Source organism: Haliotis cracherodii, unplaced genomic scaffold (genome assembly GCF_022045235.1).
Source record: "Haliotis cracherodii isolate W230 unplaced genomic scaffold, xgHalCrac1.p SCAF_2, whole genome shotgun sequence".
NCBI classification, from domain to species: domain Eukaryota; kingdom Metazoa; phylum Mollusca; class Gastropoda; order Lepetellida; family Haliotidae; genus Haliotis; species Haliotis cracherodii.
In genome coordinates this window covers 1,313,229-1,334,666 of record NW_027266275.1, presented here as the reverse complement: position 1 = coordinate 1,334,666, position 21,438 = coordinate 1,313,229, and the positions used below count along the sequence as shown (strand labels likewise).

The 21,438-nt window shown below is 40.4% G+C and overlaps 1 protein-coding gene across 2 annotated transcripts in view; it reads left to right on the top strand.

The window, feature by feature from the left end:
- The window catches only part of LOC139468606 (RYamide receptor-like), a 53,600-nt gene that overhangs the window by 25,228 nt on the left and 6,934 nt on the right, over nucleotides 1–21,438 (top strand). Inside the window, exons 2-3 of one of the 2 annotated variants that reach the window (XM_071250727.1) lie at nucleotides 2,257–2,391; nucleotides 18,984–19,794. In XM_071250727.1, the coding sequence (XP_071106828.1) occupies nucleotides 19,030–19,794 (765 nt within the window). In that variant the 5' untranslated portion in view covers nucleotides 2,257–2,391; nucleotides 18,984–19,029. The remainder of the gene's footprint in view (nucleotides 1–2,256; nucleotides 2,392–18,983; nucleotides 19,795–21,438) is intronic. The other variant, XM_071250726.1, reaches the window with a different exon arrangement.

Below are 21,438 nucleotides of genomic sequence, written 5' to 3'. Positions count from 1 at the left end.
TCCAATCCACAAGACTATAGGAATATGAAAGGACGGGTACAGCATAAGTATTTGTGGCTTTAACTGTATTGCGAGCGTTCAGCTCTGAACTCCAGATTTTCTGAAGCCTTCAATTGTACTCGAGGTTTTTCCTTAAAATGAGCATTCTGGAGTTAATAGAGAAATATGGAGAAATATTACACACTGGCGATTGAGTAAGTTCTGTTTCCCTTGACGCCGCCATTAGAAGCGTTTACCTGCGTAGATGACGATGTCGGAAGCTGCTCGTTTATGAATCCTGGTAGTGATGCCGGTCACGTCATTCGGAAGGCTATTAGAGTTATTAAATGATTGCGGTCGATGTTTGTGTCGGACTAGGGCCCTTATGATTGTCACATGTAAATATCTGCCTCTACGCTTCAGGAAAAAATGTCGATCTGACTCCAATCCTTCGACAGGCTGTACTTTGCATGATTACAATAATTTTTCAAAACTAATATTTGTGGTTTTAAGATTTTTCTTGATAAAATAATACAAAAAAAAAAAGCCAGTTGAGCTGTCTTTAAACGATTTGATAATTTTTGTATCTCTATTTGACATAAAAACATCCCAATTAGGAGATAAACATACAGTGTATTCAATGTAGCGGTAGGTTACCTGCATTTTGTGGCCAATAACTGTAGAAGTCTACTCACATTCATTGAGAAAATATTGGCTTCCGCTTACGACCGTCAAACCAAAATATCAAATTGGATGTTTTCAAATACTTGTGATGACTATCATTTATATATTTCCGCAATGTGCAGTTTGATGAAAAATCAAAGAGCTGATCTCAAGTTACTGTTTTCTGACGAAGTAACCTTTGTAGAACACAATGGCAGACATTTTGAAAAAGCAAATACTTTATAGGGACGGCAAGTTTCATTTAACTTAATGGCTTTGCGTTCCCTCGGCACACAGAGAAAGCAGAAAAACGACTTGGCGGTGTCGTCAGTTTACGAAAACGAAATGCTTTCTGAAAGCATGGCTTTCAACATGGATTGTTATTACCCCGCTCGCTAAGTATTGCATGGGGTGTCACTCCATACATCTATCTGCAGCGACATACGTCAAACGTCATACATCATACGTCACGCCTAAATACCCATTGGACATCCGTGCGTCAAACGTGTGTCGTGCAAGGTAGAGCACATTTTATTCGTTTTAATTGGAGTGAATGAATATGGTTTAACTCCGCTTTGAGTAATATTCCAGTAATATCACGTCGGGGACCCCAGACACTGGGCTTGTGGGTAATTGAACCTGGGTCTTAGGCGTGACGAGCGAACGCTTGAACCACGGGGCTACCCCACCGCCCCCGTCTTAATTGGATAACCATGACATCACACATGGAACATAACGTTGGAAGTTTCTTTTGATTCATACATAAAGAACTAGACTGCAGATATACTACACTATATCGCATTGGGCTCTATCCATGTGCCTGATAAGGTCAGTCTCTTGGTCAGTGTTCATGGGCGTGATGCGCCCTCTAACTTTCAATTTGATTTAAAGCAAACAGTTCAGCGTGTTGAATTGACGATATGTAGGCTCACGTTGGGTGATGCGACTTGCTATCGGTGTCCCATTCGAAGCCCATTTTGTGGCACTGTTTCCAGAAGTTGTTTTTTTTATGAATGAACGTAAGCGACTGCACGATCAGATCAAACTGACCATTTCCGGTATGATTAACAAAAGTGACACAACAAAACCGAAAACTACGTGAAAGAGTGTGTGTTCATCCAGTGTTCGTGGCGACAGGTGGTGACAGACAGCGACAGTAGGTCCGACATTAAAAAAAACGGTGCTGCTCGACGTTATATATTTTCTTACAGTTGTACTGACAACGATGTGATTGAATTACAATTAATTGAAGAATTTCTTAAATACAGATGATCACTAGTTATTGGCTTTGCAACCAGCTTTGGATTGGTCTGCTAAACGAACGAAAAGTGTTATATATTTACACTTAAGTACATATTTAACGTTGGGAATACATAAGGTAACACAATCTTTCTAGTCAGATACCATTTGTACGAAACTAGAGAACTTTTCATTGACTTTCCTTTCGCTCGGTCCACAGAGTCCACTCGTTTCCTAAAACGGTACATGACGAAAATGAGTGTAGTTTTCTCTGCATAATGAATTCTTCGTGAGTGGTCAAGTGGGTGGTCAAGTGGGTGGTCATAGGTGGTCAAAGGACAGCTGTAAGCGCTGTCTTTTCATTTCACAATACAGGATCCGTCGCAGCTAAAACAGAAACACCCACGAAGCAGTCCGCCGGGATACATCACGGAACACCGTCTGTCGCTTTGTCCTGCAGTCACTGGGCTCTGGAAGGACTTTCAAATGCAACAATGTCATCAACTGTAGGTAATTAAATTCCCGGGCTTCTAGCGTATGATCTACGTATTGTTTACAGGTATCAAATCAACATGTATTTTACAGGTATCAAATCAAGAGACAAATAGAAACCGAAGTTTAACATATTCTTGCCTATACAGTTTCAAACACCTCTAATTGTGCTATGCCACAATTTATTTCAATATCCACTGCTCATAAAAGTTATTCTCAGATAATTGAGCAAAAGTTATATCCATAATAAATGCATATCCGTGATACATGCACATAGTAAAAAATCATATCCGTAAAAAGTTCATTCATACGTAGTACATTCACATGCGTAATACATTTACATGCGTAATACGTAAACAATTCATATATGTAATATTTTTATTTATTATATACCTCAGTGTGAACGACTAAGTTTTTTGAAGATGAGAAAAGTGATAAGTGAACAGTTGATATTTCTCTTCAGTGAACATAACACTTTGACGGAAGTTACAAGAGTGACCTCCCATCGAATTGTCTCGCTTTATCATACGTGTCTAGCCCTTACACAAACTGTTGAAGTTTTTTTTACATCAGTTCCACATTGATAAGGTAAAGTGATAACAGATGGTCATTTATGAAGTTAATATCGCTTCTGGCCGTTTGTTATTCACTCAAAAATGGTTCGTTATAAACTGTAAATTTCTCATCTAACTCGTCAATCGAGACTGTTCGTTTCGCAAATCGCCATGTTTGTGATTTAACCAGCATGTATTTTTTTCCCTTCCAACAGCAGTCTCGTAGTTTCAAGAATATTTTGGTACAGGTTCATTTTGTATATAATCATATCTAAATGTAAGGGGAGGGAGAGGGGGGGGGGGGGGGAGGGGGGGGGGAGGGAGGGGGGGAGGGGGGGGGGAGTACTTAAAAAGAGACATAACTCGCCAGTGAATAAGGTTTGAATTGCTTTTTTTCATGGTGATTTATTTTTTTTAAATTGAACATAATCGTTATATTGTCATGATCATCGTTATATTAGTCAGCTGTGGGGTTGCCCAGATACATACTTTCAGTCGTGTATATTTATATTCAATAATTTTGACACTTTCAAGGAAAGTCGATTGATCACAGTGTAACAATATTCCTGTTACTTGTATTGATTCTGCTTGTCTCGCAGTGATTTACTTAATCTAAATTGTTTGTGTATGAACTGGCGATGTGGCGTCGGAGTGCAGAGCGTCTGTGGGTTATTGGGATGCCAATACGTTCACTGTTTCGCAGTCTGTGAACAGCTGATCACGTGGCATGTTCTTAGATGAATTTGGATTCACTATGTGCTTCCTTTATTGGGTGTGGTCATTGTCGTCGAAATGAACGTCGTCAAGCCAATGTCAACATGGGACCTGATGACAGAGTTGGCGTTGGACTGGTTATGGTGTAGGGTGGGGTGACTGAGCGAACCCCACTACATATTGTGCCAGGAAAGGCAACTAGACACTGCACAGTAGTGTCTGACACGATGCTGACACCTTTCGTTGTCCCGTTTGCACACCGTGTTGGTCGACGTTTTGTCTTTCAGGGCGATAACGCCCATGCTCATCGTTCGAGAATCGTTCATGCTCACCTCCAGTAGCACAACATCCACAGAGTGCGATGGCCAGCAATATGCCCATACCTCTATTCAACCACTGAACACGAGACATGTTTGACAAATCGTGGCGGTATTACGCATTACTGATCCAAAAATATCAATTGTGAAATTTCTTATCTTGCCTCTATTCCCTGTCTTGTCCTTCAACATCGTTGGTGGTCACCACATCTACCGTCATACTTCTCTGCCTTCACTAATGTCTCCCCATGTCGTTCAGTATTATTATACAACTATAACTAGAAACTAATATCTCGTACAATTTTGGAAATTTTAAGTTATTTCCCAGTATCCCCTACGTTAAGTTATTTCCAAGTATCCCCTATTTGAAGTTATTTCCCAGTATCCCCTATTTAATGTTATTTCCCAGTATCCCCTATTTGAAGTTATTTCCCAGTATCACCTATTTCAAGTTATTTCCCAGTATCCCCTATTTTAAGTTATTTCCAGTATCACCTATTTTAAGTTATTTCCCAGTATCCCCTATGTTAAGTTATTTCCCAGTATCCCCTATTTGAAGTTATTTCCCACTATCCCCTATTTGAAGTTATTTCCCAGTATCCCCTATTTGAAGTTATTTCCCAGTATCCCCTATTTTAAGTTATTTCCCAGTATCACCTATTTTAAGTTATTTTCCAGTATCACCTATTTTAGGTTATTTCCCAGTATCACCTATTTTAAGTTATTTCCCAGTATCACCTATTTTAAGTTATTTCCCAGTATCCCCTATGTTAAGTTATTTCCCAGTATCCCCTTATTTTTGTAACTAAAGTAAACATTGATGTGCTGTTATCTTTAGGTTCATCGAGTTATGAATAAAAAAAACAAAGTGCAAAAATATATGAAGTTTTAGATTGATTTGCCGTTGATAAAACCGAAGAAGACTAACGCTGATTCCTTGTAAGCCTGTCAACAGTGTGTGGTTGTGATGTTTCAACCCAACCTCTCTGCCAACACGAGCCCAAGTTTTCCCCCTGCTCCCTGGTACATACTTGCATAGAAAATGTTAGTGGATTTCACAATGACGCCATTAACATAGATTGTGCTCCGCAAGCTACAACACAACGTGATCAAACTTCACTTAGACATTCAATCTACAGAAAACCTTTTAGTGGTTATTAATGTGGAAGATATACATTCAATGATGAAATCAATAATGCACCCGTAAACACACATGCGCAGCGTGGACATCGCTGAAGGATGCCGTCATTTTCTTTCATGTTTCACTTAAGTGGCTGTGCTTCATGAACAAAATAAGAGAAAATACGTTTTGTTACGATGCTAATCAAATACCGTTAAAAACGTGCATTTGACATGAGATATTACATTGGTCTTTCAAACTAAATGTTTCTATTAATAATTGATTTCAGACGCAAGATGTGTTAAATAGTGTATGCTACACGCCAGGTTCTGCTATTCATTACAGGGTTTATGGGTTTAGAATTACGCAACGTTGCTCCGTGCCGGACATAGGGGAGCAAGGTTCTCAAACACACAGGCAAGCCCCAACACTCGTGAATTGAGTTACCCGTGCGATAATAAAGTACATTTTGTTATATTTTAGTTTTGGTGACTGAACAAGTACTTGTTAACCAACATTCATATAGTCTCTAATGGGAAGTTCTTACCGACATGTTTCAATCAGTGCAATTATCAGTTAAATGATGCTTGATGACAACGCCCTCTATGATTGTTAGAGAATGCACAGTACAGATCTCAACATCGATTGGGGGTAACGTGCCATGTTGACTGTGGCTATGTATATAACCAGCACTAATTGTTCAAAGTACAGAAGGAACTGGTAGATTAAACAACTCGACTCCGGAATATCACATCTGGATCTCCTCCTTGGAGTTATATAGCATTGACGAGACAATGAAGACACAACACACAGGCAGGACACACAACACACACGCAATGAAGACACAGCACACACGCAATGAAGACACAACACACACGCAATGAAGACACAGCACACACGCAATGAAGACACAACACACACGATATGAAGACACAACACACACGCAAAGAAGACACAATACACACGCAATGAAGACACAGCACACACGCAATGAAGACACAATACACATGCAATGAAGACACAACACACACGCAATGAAGACACAACACACACGCTATAAAGACACAACACACACGCTATGAAGACACATCACACACGCAATGAAGACACAGCACACACGCTCTAAAGACACAACACACACGCTATGAAGACACATCACACACGCAATGAAGACACAACACACACGCAATGAAGACACAATACACACGCAAAGAAGACACAATACACACGCTATGAAGACACAACACACACGCTATGAAGACACAGCACACACGCAATGAAGACGCAATACACACGCTATGAAGACACAATACACACGCTATGAAGACACATCACACACGCTATGAAGACACAACACACACGCAAAGAAGACACAATACACACGCTATGAAGACACAACACACACGCTATGAAGACACAGCACACACGCTATGAAGACACAACACACGCTATGAAGACACAGCACAAACGCAATGAAGACACAACACACACGCAATGAAGACACAATACACATGCTATGAAGACACAACACACACGCAAAGAGGACACAATACACACGCTATGAAAACACAACACACACGCAATGAAGTAACAAAATACACACGCAAAGAAGACACAGCACACACGCAAAGAAGACACAATACACACGCTATGAAGACACAACACACACGCAAAGAAGACACAACTCACGCGCAAAGAAGACACAATACACACGCTATGAAGACACAACTCACGCGCAAAGAAGACACAATACACACGCTATGAAGACACAATACTCACGCAATGAAGACACAACACACACGCAATGAAGACACAACACACGCGCAAAGAAGACGCAATACACACGCTGTGAAGACACAACACACACGCAAAGAAGACATAATACACACGCAATGAAGACACAAGACACACGCAATGAAGACACAATACACACGCTATGAAGACACAGCACACACGCAAAGAAGACACAATACACACGCTATGAAGACACAACACACACGCAATGAAGACACAACACACACGCTATGAAGACACAACACACACGCAATGAAGACGCAATACACACGCTATGAAGACACAACACACACGCAATGAGGACACACCACACATGCAGGACATACAACACATACGCAATGAAGACACAACACATGCAAGACACAAAGCACACACGTAATGAAGACACAACACACATGCATGACACACAACATACACAATGAAGACACAACACACACACAACACACACGCAAGACACATACAAAACAACACAAGGCACACAGACGCACATTAGACACACAGACGCACATTAGACACACAGACACGCATTAGACACAAAGACACACATTAGACACACAGACACACATCAGACACACAGACACATAAACACACAGACATACAGAATACATACACAATAGTTACAATAATCAATAAAATCTCTGATATCAGCACAGTCCATTTTATGATTCCGACTATATCATAACCACGTGTTTATGAATCATTCTACCATTAAGTTAGAAATTACTCGATTCTAATTTGTCAATCAGAGGTTGTCAAATCACAATATTTAAATTTTCGTCGTTTCCATTGCGATTCCTGCACATGGTGGAACGTGCGCATCCGTCAAGGTGTGAAGACGTGTTTATGTCGTGGGAGAAAAATCAACACTAAAAGTGGTGAAAAGACAAGTAATACTATATCAAACATCATATTATGGTGTGATATGACTTCGTGGATTGATGTTGCCCACTTTGGCTATATAATTCTCTACTACAAGTCGAGATTGTGCTTGTAAGCGCACCTGTAATCAAGCTCACCTCAGGACAGGTAGATATCGACTTTGGAATTCGTCACCAGTGCGCCCGCCCTTCTCGTGCGGCCATGGGAGTCACACTACAGTGTTGGCGTGCCCGCATTGGGACATTTTTACCCCAAACTCATCAATCAAAGTTCAAAGTGAGTAAATTGACTTTATCAGGAACATTTTTTTACAAAGGCAATTTTGCTTTGTACTCATTCTCTGTTCACCTGTGTACATGAGCGGCCGACTCACACCTGACTTGTGGGGACAGACGTACCAAACAGTACAGTGAGAACGTTTTCAAATTCACATGTGACAATTCTGATACAAATTGTGGTAGCTTTGAACCATGTGATGCAAGACTGATAGAAGTCTGTTGTGACATTGAAATGAACCCTGGGCCAAGGGATAGGGAATCTAATTGTCGAACTAGGTCAGCGAGGCAATCAACCCTGACTAACGAGGGAGACAACGAATTGAATGGCGATAGTGATCATATCGAGGTAATTGAAACGGATATTCTGAAAAATATCAGGTCGGAAATTTCAGGCTTGAACAAAAAGTTTGACAATGTGAAATCTGAATTCAATAAGGAATTTGATAAACTGAAATCAGAAAATACTGAACTGAAGAAACGTGTGACAGAGTTAGAGGATAGTGTTGATGTGGCTGAAGCACAGAGCAGACGCAATAGCATTATAATGCATGGCATTGAGGGGTCTCCGGGTGAAAGTTGCGATCAGACTGAGGAATAAGTGGGAATTTTTTTTAAGGATGATTTAGACCTCAAGGATGCAGGTTCAGTTCCTGAACGCGCACACCGGTTAAAAAGCAAAAATAAATCAAAACCTATTAAATGCAAATTCCTCTCTTACAAAGACAAATCCAGAGTGGTTTCAAGTGCTAGAGATAAGTTAAAGAAGAATGAGATCCTACGAGTTGGAGAAGACTACACACTGAAGACACGACAGACTAGAGCCGGACTCATCCACTACATGCTGGACGCCAGAGGTGAAGACAAGACAGCCTACTTATCTTATGACAAGCTCATCATAGGTGATAATATTTTTGTATTAGACAGTAATGGGGGATTACAACGGGTGTGCAGTAAACGAGGTAAACACTCATCGACCCGTAGCAGACCCCGTCACCATTCTCCAGCGGACAGGGCGGATGGCCCACCCGGCCCCCAGGGGAGGGGCGAAGGGAGACGCGCCGAAGGCTCTTCTTCTCGCGCCTCTTTTTCTTCTGCTTCAGACAAGGAAGACGGCCGTGGCCCACTGAAGTACCAGCACGAGTCACGTCACAGCTTCCCCGTCAACAGACAACGCCTCTAAGCTCGACATTTAACCACAATGTCTGCGCTTGGAATGTGCAAGGCATTCATTCACACATTCAAGACACAGACTTTTTTAACTTTTGTCAGAAATATGAAATATTTGGCCTGATAGAGACCATGCAACCTGTCACTGACAGGATTAGAAATATTTTCCCAGACTTTATTTGGTTTGCATCACCTGCCAGGAGATTGAAAGACTCTGGAAGATTTTCAGACGGAGTGGCTTTGTAGTGAGTGAGTGAGTGAGTGAGTTAATGCTTTACGTCACATTGGCAATATTTCAGCCATATCGTGGCGAGAAATTATACATTTTTAATACATATATTTTACCTAAATAAAAACCTGTCATCGATGGACAGTAAAATTACTAGAATATCACAGATTAGTATTTAAAACTAGCATTCAACTATAAAAAGATATCTCTATTTATAACGGTACAATATAAAAAAGGGCTATAGATCGCCAGCAGCTGAAGGTAGATCACCATACTAAGTACCATGGGGACTTACAGAACTTTAGCTTCCTGCATGGAACCCAGCAGGATTTACATCAACCCTTCAGCAATTAGCGATTGTACGCAAAGTTAGCCACAATTAAAATTCCAAATATAATACGTTTAAAAGGTCTAGTAGGCAGAACTATTCTTCGAATGACATGGACTTACTATATACTCTCAGGGGGACAATAGTTGTAAAACTACGTCAACCCCCTTTGAGGATACAGCCAATAACAAACTCAGATATAAATTCATTCTACCAATTTTAAAAGGTTTTCATTTTATACAAGACATTATCAAAATTTACTATACAATTCTATTTCTTTTAAAAACTCAATAATTAAATGAGAATGAATATTATTAAAAAGATCAGATATAAATACATTCTACCAATTTTATAAAGTTTTCATTTTATACAAGACATTATCAAAATTTACAATACAATTCTATTTCTTTTAAAATTCAATAATTAAATGAGAATGAGTATTGTTAAAAAGATCCTTTAGAGAAGATGATTTGAAATAGTTATCCCTTGTGATGGCAAAATCAATACAGACAAGCAGGACATGTTTGACCGTGATTCACTAGGGATACAAAATGGAGGATCTTCACCTTTTTATAAATATTCGTGACTATATCTACTACATCTACTAAAATGACCTCTTCAAATCGGGACTGACAACCCAAGTAGGTGTAACTGATATTTGGTTTAATTTCATGTAATTTATTGATACCTACTTGAGTGTCCCACTTCTGTTGCATTTGATCTCTGATGTAACATCTAATAACAGGTTTGATGTCGCTGTATGGAATCAGAAGTGGTGTCACAGATTTGTTGAGTGCTGCTTTTGCAGCAGCATCGGCCATTGTGTTCCCAGTGATTCCAACATGGCTGGGTAACCAACAAAAGACGATGTCATATTGGCCAGTAGCGAGTTTATTATATAATTCAATAATTTGGATTAAAAGTGGATGGTTAAATGATATATTTTTGATAGCCTGAAGACATGAGAGAGAGTCTGAAAATAATACAAATTGCCTATGCTTAGAATGTTTACCAATTTATTTTAGAGTTGTTAAAATGGCATGGGAATCAGCTGTTAAAATAGAACTATGATCTCGAAGTTGTGAAGAAATAGTCCTGGATCCAATGACAGTGGCGCTGGCAACCGCGTCACCGTCCTTGGATCCATCTGTGAACATAGTTTTGTAAGTTTTATATGTGTTCCGCAGCTGATTAAATGCTTGTTGGTAAATTAGTTGGTTTGTTTCGGATTTCTTAAGTTTAGTTAATGACAGATCAACCTCTGGCTGTACCAACTGCCGTGGTGGAGAAGACAAAAGCTGAGTTGGAGCTATATTTTTAAGATCGATATTAGCAGCAGAAATAGCAGGTTTGATTCGTAGACCGAGTGGAGGAATAAGGGATGGCTTTTTAAGGTATATGTCCTCATAGAGAGGATGAAAAACGCAACCATATGCAGGATTAGTTTGATTCGAATAAAGCTTTGTAAGATATTGTAATGAGAGTTTTATCCGACGTCGATTAAGTGATGGCTCATCAGTCTCCACATAGAGACTTTCGATAGGGGATGTTCTGAAGGATCCAAGGCAAAGCCTCAGGCCTTGATGATGAATACTATATAATATTTTTAAGTTACCATAGATGATGGAGCCATAGTCCAGTTTAGAACGGATAAGTGCTCTGTACAGTTTGAGGAGGATTTTCTGATCCCCTCCCCACTTTTGAGGTCAAGGGCCTTCAGGCATTTATTTTTTCAAATATTTTAAGTGTGGTAAAAGGTCAGATGGTGGTAAAAAATAATGCCCCAAACTTGGCTTCTTTTACAACTTTGATAGGAGTGCTATCCAAAACTAGTTCTGGGTCTTTATGTGATTTGTATTTTCTACAAAAATATATACAAGTCGTTTTTGATATTGAAAATTTAAAACCATTTTCTAATGACCATTTATGGATTTTATTTAGACATAACTGTAATTGTCTTTCAATAGTATGCATATTTGTACCACGACATGAAATGTTAAAATCATCCATGAATAGAGATCCATCAATGGAATCATTTAAAACCTTAGATAAGCTAGTTTTCTTAATACTGAGCAATGTGACAGACAAAATACTGCCTTCTGGGACAGCCTGATTCTTATTGTAATGATCAGACAGGGTGGAACCAACACGAACTTGAAATTGCCTGTCTGATAAAAATTTGGAGATAAATTGATGCAAACGACCTCGCAACCCCAAATCATGTAAATCTTTTAAAATACCATGTTTCCATGTAGTGTCATATGCTTTTTCTAAATCGAAAAAGATAGACACTGCATGTTATTTGTTTATGATGGCATTTTTAACAAAAGTTTCCAAACGAACTAAATGATCGATTGTACTTAACGATTATTGATCATACGTTCCATAGCTTTGCAAACGCAGCTGGTCAATGAAATTGGTCGATAATTTGAAGGATCAGTATGATCACGACCAGGTTTAGGCATTGGAACAATAATAGCTTCACGCCACGAAGAAGGAAATTCTCCTGAAATCCAGATGTCATCAAATATTGTTAAAAGGGTTTCTAGACATGATTGTGGTAAATGTTTGAGGATTTGATAAGGTATATTATCCGATCCTGAAGCAGTATCATGAGCTTGCCCAATAGCAGTATGGAGCTCAAGCATGGAGAAGATTTCATTATAATCTTTCCCATTATCTGATTTGAAATTAATAGATTTATTTTCTTGCTGCTCTTTGTAGGATTGGAATTTAGGGACATAATTCGACGAGGAAGAATGTTTAGACAGAGTTTCACCAAGTTTATTGGCAATATCTGAAGTATCTGTCAACAAGTCATCCTCCTTTTTAAGATGGTGGATGCTAGTTTTCGAACCCTTTCCTTTAATTCTTTTATTCATGTTCCATACTTTAGACAATGGAGTACGTGAATTTATTTTAGAGATATATTTTTGCCATATTGGCGTTTGCTTTGTTTAAATATGCGCCTGGCTTTAGCATTCATAATCTTCAATTTATTTAGATTATGCACCATTGGATGGCGGCGGAAATAATGCTCGGCCTTTTTCCTGGCCTTCCTAGCTTGTTTGCAAGCATCATTAAACCATGGTTTTCATATGTGAGGAACCGCAGAGGACTTTGGAATACATTCATCGGCATTTTTTGTTAATTCATCAGAAAAAAACATTTGATAGCATCAGGAACACCAATAAAAAGATAAGGTTTAAGTTTGTTGGTACAGAGAGTTCCATAGAAGGCCCAGTTAGCTTCATTAAAGTTCCATTTAGATGAATGAGGAACATCAGATGGGATCACAGGCTGTAAAATAGTAGGGAAATGGTGACTTCCACAGAAGTCATTGTGGACTGACCATTCAAATTCATTCAGTATTTCTGAATCTGTAATTGACAAATCCAGAGAAGAGTAAGTACCTGTTCCAGGATGTAGATAAGTGTCTGACCCATCATTATATATGCACAAATCGTTATCAGAAATGAAATCTTCTATGGTCTTTCCTTTGTTACTTGTATGCGCACTGCCCCAAAGCGGATTATTGCCATTGGAATCGCCCATAATAATACACGGCTTAGGCAGCTGGTCAAACAGGGCCTGAAGGTCAGTCTGCGTCATAGTAGACAATGGAGGGATGTAAACAGAGCATAGGGTAAGAACAATGTGCATAGTTATGAAGTGGGGTATCAAGAGTTACAGGGCTGTGAATAACACCCTGCCTCACCAAGACAGAAGAACCTCCAGTAGCTTTAGCACCCGAAGGTGAATAGAAATGATACGAATTATACTGTCTGATATCCATTAGATCAGTGGTTTTCAAGTAAGTCTCTTGGGGGCAAAAATGCTGATGGTTTATGATCTTGTATTAATGATTGCAAATCATTAAAATTATTTCTTAGTCCTCTGCAATTCCACTGGATGATATTTGGAGAGCTACTCATGGTGGCTCAATTGGTGATCTGGAACGTGAGGGAGGACCACTCCCAGGTGACCTCCATCTCCAGAGGTTCAGACGAATTGTGAACCTCAACAGGGTTAGGTGTATGAGAAGGCACCTCCAAGTGTTGGTGGGTCCTGGCTCTTTTCTTAATCTTTTTTTTTTCTTTATTGGTCAAGTAGGCATCGCCCTTGAATGGTTCCGTTTCTTTAACTGATTCTTGTTCATAATGTACGAATTCAGTCTGTGAAGCTGATGTCGAGACATGTGACGGTGCTCTAGTGATGGGAGTCACATCCTCAAGGGTGATCTGCCGTTCCGTCACCCAAGATAAAGTTGTTTGACAAGAAGTGGAAATTGTATGAACTTTTTTGACAGAATTTTTCGAAGAGGCTGTAGCAGAATAAGTTTTTGCAGCAGTAGTTTGGGATTGCGGTTGAACTAACCTTTTTGCGTCGTGATACGAGATATTTCGGGTGCATTTTATTTTCAGAATTTGGGACTCGTATATTTATGATGTGCAGACTTTCGATGAAGCAACATGGTCACCATATCAGTTTGCACATTTGATAGATTCAGTTGAGCAGTCGGAGCTCTCGTGAGCTCCACCACAACGGACGCAGACAGTGTTGCGGGTGCAGAATTTAGCACCATGGCCAAATCGTTGGCACTTGAAGCATCGGATTGGGTTTGGCACATATACCTTCACTCCGAAGTTGAAATAGCCAGGTCTGAGAGAAGTCGGGATTTTCTGCAGGTCAAAAGTACATGTTCATTTTGATGACTTTTTCATTTTGTTTTTTGGTGAAACGCTTTACAGCGGTTACACCTTGTACCTTTATTTCATCTACAATCTCTTCTTCGCTCATGTCAGAAAGACAACTAGCATAGTCTCTAACGATATCCTGACAGGAGTTCAGAGTCCTGTGCACCGAGACAACAACCTTGGTGTTAACGAACTGCTGTAGTCCCAGCAGGTTAACAGATTGTTGCCTCCGTAAACATTCAACCAGAATTGAACCACTTGAAAGCACCTGGTATTGACGGTTTTTATGCCTGTTTCATAGACTTTAGTAAAGCCTTCGACTATGTAGACAGAAATATGTTGTTATATGTGTTATTGAATAGAGGTGTTCATGGTGAAATGTTTATTATCCTTAGAAATATGTATGAAAATATAAAAGCATGTGTAAGGGTTGAAGATGTGAAAACAAGTTTTTTTAACACTACAAATGGTGTTAGACAAGGTTGCATGTTAAGTCCTGTTCTTTTTATACTTTTTATAAACGAGTGTGTACGTGAAATGGAAATGTTTGGGCTAAGAGGCATATTTATGAAAGATAATTTTGATGAAATCATGTTATTTTTATTTGCTGATGATGTCACTCTTATTGACGATTGTGTAATTGGACTGCAGAGAAAACTAGATGCTTTAGACTCTTATTGTAACAATGGGGCCTTGAAGTTAATTTAGATAAGACAAATATCATAGTTTTTAGGAACGGCGGTTATCTGAGGAAAACTGAGAAATGGTTTTATAAAGGTTCGCAAATTGAAGTTGTATCATAGTTCGAATACCCTGGTCTACTATTCTCTTCAAGGCTTGTTTGGACTAAAGCATGTGATACACTAGCTTTTCAAGCAAGAAAAGCGACTTTTCCTTTGTTAAATATGATAAAGAAATTCCCATCTCTCCCATTTTCTACTGCTTCTAAAATATTTGATTCAAAGATTGCTCCTGATCTTTTATATGTCTCAGAAATTTGGGGATGTACCTGCCAACGCGCATGTGTTGACGGGGAATTAGCTCTTGGGGGAATAAAGGACAAAATCGACATCACTGTCCCGGAACGCTTTATGCACAACATGTAAACAATAAACAACAATTGCACAATGAGCGGAATACCTGCTCTGACAACACATAGTCAAACACAGCAATGAGCAGACTTTCCAGCTCAGGCGTACAAGAGGTGAGCGGAGCTCCAGCTCACCTCAGGGCGTTTCCTACGAGCAGCATATCCTGCTCGAGGTCGTCCGTATGCCAGCACTCGGAATACCAAGCCTGACTAACACCGTAGTAACTGTGTAATGGTAGCACATATATAGTAATGAACAACAATGGACAGACAAAGAGACAACGACGTTGCTTTGGACATATGGGCGTGATTAACAAACACAGTTCATGGGATGATCAATTAGGGCAATAAATGCCATACTATAAAAAGCAGTAGTTAAACGGAAGTGATATGGTAGTCCAGGCTGACTGACAGTCAAAATACCATGAAATGTTGGTGAGGATTAACAACGGGGATTAGCGCCTAAAACGTAATGACAATTAAGTTATGGAGACATGGCTACATGGTAAATTGCCCTTGAAGTCAAATGTACTGCAGACAATGGTAGTCATAAATCAGTCGCTATGACATACCTATAGAAAAAGCATTGAAAAGGTTCAGAGTAATTTCTTTAAAAGTGTTCTTTTTGTTAATAAAAGAATATCAACAAATGCAATTCCTGGAGAGCTGGGAAGAACATCACTGTGTGTACACTATTACAGTCGTTGTATTAAGTACTTACGTCGACTACTTAGATTACATGAAGCAAGATATCCGTATCCCTGTTACTATGTGTTAAAAGCCTATGACAAAAATTGTCAAATTAACTGTGTTTCTTATATAAGAAAATTATTGTTTCAAACTGGGTTTTCATATGTGTTGTTGTCTCAGGATTCCGGCGATATGAAATGCTTCATGGTTATATTCAAACAACGATGTAAAGATATAGAAGTTAAAAACTGGCATTACAAAATCACAAATTCTTCTTTCCTTGAGGATTATTCATCTTATAAATCACTACTCGAGATAGAAAAATATCTGTCTACCTTAGCATGTGAAAGAGATCTTCTCAGAGCCTTATGTAAATTCCGTTGTTTAAGCCATAATCTGAATGTACAGAAAACTCGATTTAATACAACCAAAGAGTATTCGTTTAGTTTAAGTATGAAATGTAACCGCTATGAAATAGAAAATGAATACCATTTTTTTGTTTATTTGTCCTTTTTATAAAAGTAGTAGAGAAAATTTAATTACAAAGTGTTACCATGTGCAACCATCTGTCCCAAAATTTATCAGTCTTCTATCTACCAGAAATGATTGTATTATTAAAAATCTGTCCATATATTTAATAAAGTCATTTACCTATGTAAATACAAATGTCAAAAAAGATGAACGCTTGTTGTAAGAATATTTGTGCATCTGCATAGTATAGATTATTCCTGTAAATGAACTCTGGGCCATGTGGCCTTCATTCAGGAATAAACGTCTTCTTCTTACTGCATTCAGATTGGCTGAATTGGTCACGTGTTATTGCAATGAAGCCCCAGTGAATGTAAAACGATTTGCCACGCCCACCGAAACGGAATACTTATATTACTTCGGACTGTTGGGAATCCCAATATTTCAGTCGAGGGAATTCCCCTTCTGCTTACCTGTATGGTCATGCAAAGTAACACTCAGCGAATATCATATATATTCATGCATATTCAAACCACCCTTTGAGAACGAAGGCTTAGAAGGAATCAAACAGGAAGTGTGCAGGCTTGCTCGCCTATTGTTGTTTTTTGCTCCTCGGGGTTGCACAAATTTCATGTCCCTGGTTTCATTTCTAACCCGCATTTTCCCAAGTAGTCGGAGAGTTACTGATACACCTGCAGATGTAGTTGAAATGTACATGATGCACCTGCAGGTGCATTTGAAATGAACGTGATACACCTGCAGATGTAGTTGAAATGTACAGGATACACTTGCAGGTGTAGTTGAAATGTACGTGATACACTTGCAGGTGTACTTGAAATGTACGTGATGCACCTGCAGATGTAGTTGAAATGTACGTGATACACTTGCAGGTGTAGTTGAAATGTACATGATACACTTGCAGATGTAGTTGAAATGTACGTGATGCACCTGCAGGTGTAGTTGAAATGAACGTGATGCACCTGCAGGTGTACTTGAAATGAACGTGAAACGCTTGCAGGTGTAGTTGAAATGAACGTGATACACTTGCAGATGTTGTTGAAATGAACGTAATACACCTGCAGGTGTAGTTGAATTGAACGTGATACACTTGCAGATGTTCTTGAAATGAACGTAATACACCTGCAGGTGTAGTTGAAATGTACATGATACACTTGCAGGTGTAGTTGAAACGTACATGATGCACCTGCAGGTGCATTTGAAATGAACGTGATACACCTGCAGATGTAGTTGAAATGTACAGGATACACTTGCAGGTGTACTTGAAATATACGTGATGCACCTGCAGATGTAGTTGAAATGTACGTGATACACTTGCAGGTGTTGTTGAAATGTACATGATGCACTTGCAGGTGTAGTTGAATTGAACGTGATATAATTGCAGATGTTGTTGAAACGACGTGATTCACTTGTTGTTGAAATGAACGTAATACACCTGCAGGTGTAGTTGAAATGAACGTTATACACCTGCAGGTGTAGTTGAAATGAACGTAATACACCTGCAGGTGTAGTTGAAATGAACGTAATACACCTGAAGGTGTAGTTGAAATGAAGGTAATACACCTGCAGGTGTAGTTGAAATGTACGTGATACACCTTCACCTGATGAAGGAATAAGCATATACTCCGAAACAGTGTGTTCCTCATAATAAAGAAGTTGACATACATATATCATCTTCCGTACAGTTACGTTTACTTCATGACTATGCCAAGCACGTTTCGGTTGTTGTTTCAGTCTCTGGTATCTGGTTCCTTTTAGTGGGGGATACCTTTGAAGATCTTGGGTAGAATAGGCCTTCAGCAACCAATGTTTGCCGTAAATGGCGAATGTGCTTGTCGTGAGAGGCGACTAAAGGGACCGGGTGGTCAGGCTCGTTGACGTGGTTGATGCAGGTCATCGTATCCCAACTGCGTGGATCGATACTCATGATATCAATCACTGGATTGTCTGGTCCAGAAACGATTATTTACAGACTGCCGTCATATAGCTGGAATAATGCCGAGTGCGGTGTTAAACAAAAAACAAATGTAGTTTGGAAGCAAAACTGACTGATTTCACGTCACTTGTCACAATTTCTGGCAAAAGCAAGGCAATGGGCACAAGAAATGGGGTTTACATGTGGGAACTCGAACCCGGGCCTCGGTGTGACGAGCGAGCGCGTTAGGTATTCGGCTACCCCTCCAACGCTTAATCTGGTGTGTTACGTTCTAATCCATGTAGCAGCGGTTGCATCCCTGTCTGTAATGTACACATCCTGCATGTTTCAGCTTCATCTTCATCTGCACGTGCTGCCGAGGACGGGACGTTGTCGAGATGAGTGGACAGAACACCAGCTACTCTGTCTTCCTGCAAACAACGGAACTCTTGACCAACGCTTCCGGTGCCCCTCTCGCAGACTCTGGCGTCAGCCTCACCGTCACAATCATCCTCGTCCTCATGTACACCCTCATCATTCTCGTCGCCGTCAGCGGGAACGTCGCCGTCTGCTACATCATCCTCTCCGACCACAGGATGAGAACAGTCACCAACCTGTTCCTCCTTACTCTGGCTCTCAGTGACATCATCAAGGCAGTGATCTGCAACCCGTTCTCTGTGTTCGCTAACCTCATGCTGTACTGGCCATTCGGGAGTGTCATGTGCCCTGTGTGGCAGTATCTTCAGGTGGTCGCCGTTTACGTCAGTTCTCTCACCCTAGTGGCCATGAGCCTTGACAGGTTCGTCGCCATTTTATTCCCTCTAAAGCCCCGGATGTCAAAGAGTCGTCTGCTGGTGATAATCGTGTCAATACTCTTCCTGTCCTGCGCACTGCCTTTACCAACAGCTGTCAAGTCGAAGGTGACGTACCCCAAACCCCAGTACCCAAATGACCCGTCGTCGAATGGGCTCTGTCTGGAGAAATGGGACAATGACTTCCATAAGTATGTGTACAGTATGGGTATCATGGTGACACAATACTTTCTACCCCTGTCAGTTCTCGCGTTTACAAATGGATGTATCGGCTATGTCGTGTGGCTTAAAAAGCCCCCAGGAGAAGCGGATTCTGGACGAGACAACAGATTGGCTGCATCGAAGAGACGGGTAGGTTGTCAAAAAGGAATCGTACACATTTTATACATCTATGCTGGGTACATGTGTGAGTTTGTTGGGTCTGTGTCCTCTGGGCATGTTGGGTTCTGCCGACTGTTTATTGCACATGTTATGTTTATGTGATACCATTCCCCGCGAGTTGAGTATACGACTCTGTGCATTTACGTTATGGTGTTTCCCTCCCTCGCGCATAGCATACGTTGTATCTAACTGATACTCTTCCTCTGCGAACTGTGTATAACCCACGTTGTATCTAACTGATACTGTTCCTCTGCGGACTGTATATAACCCACGTTGTATCTAACTGATACTGTTCCGGGATCCCCTGCAAACTGTGTATAACCCACGTTGTATCTTACTCATACTGTTCCCCTGCGGACTGTGTACAACCCACATTGTAACTTACTGATACTGTTCCCCTGCGAACTGAGTATGGCCAACGTTGTATCTAACTGATACTGTTCCCCTGCGGACTGTTCATACCCAACGTTGTATCGAACTAATCCTTCCCCCCGCGAACTGTGTATAACCCACGTTGTATCAAACTGATACTGTCCCCCTGCGAACTGTGTATAACCCACGTTGTAACTAACAGATAATGTTCCCTTGCGAACTGTGTATGACCCACGTTGTATAAAAAAGATACTGTTCCCCTGCGAACTGTGTATAACCCACGTTATATTTCAGTGGTAGTGTTCCCCTGCGGACTGTGTGTAACCCACGTTGTATTCAAGGGAGAGCGTTTCCCTGCGAACTGTGTATAACCCACGTTATATTTAAGTGACAGTGTTCCCCTGCGAACTGTGTATAACAGATGTTGTATTCAAAGGTGATAATGTTCCCCTGAGAACTGTGTGTAACCCACGTTGTACTCAAGTGATGGTGTCCCCCTGCGAGCTGTGTATAACCCACGTTATATTTCAGTGGTACTGTTCCCCTGCGGACCGTGTGTAACCCACATTGTATTCAAGTGAGAGTGTTTCCCTGCGAACTGTGTATAACCCACGTTATACTTCAGTGGCAGTGTTCCCCTGCGAACTGTGTGTAACGCACGTTGTATTCAAGTGATGGTGTTCCCCTGCGAACTGTGTGTAACGCACGTTGTATTCAAGTGATGGTGTTCCCCTGCGAACGGTGTATAACCCATGTTGTATCTAACTGATACTGTTCCCCTGCAAACTGTGTATAACCCACGTTGTATCTAACTGATACTGTTCCCCTGCGGACTGTGTGAAACCCACGTTGTATCTTACTGATACTGTCCCCCTGCGAACTATGTATAACCGACGTTGTATTCAAGTGATAGTGTCCCCCCTGCGTACTGTGTATAACCCATGCTGTATTTAAATGATAGTGTTCCCCTGCGAACTGTACATGTGTATAACCCACGTAATATTTCAGTGGTAGTGTTTCCCTGCGAACTGTGTATAACCCACGTTGTATTCAAGTGGTAATGTCCCCCCTGCGTACTGTGTATAACCCATGCTGTATTTAAATGATAGTGTTCCCCTGCGAACTGTACATGTGTATAACCCACGTAATATTTCAGTGGTAGTGTTTCCCTGCGAACTGTGTATAACCCACGTTGTATTCAAGTGAGAATGTTTTACTGTGGACTTTGTATAACCCATGTTG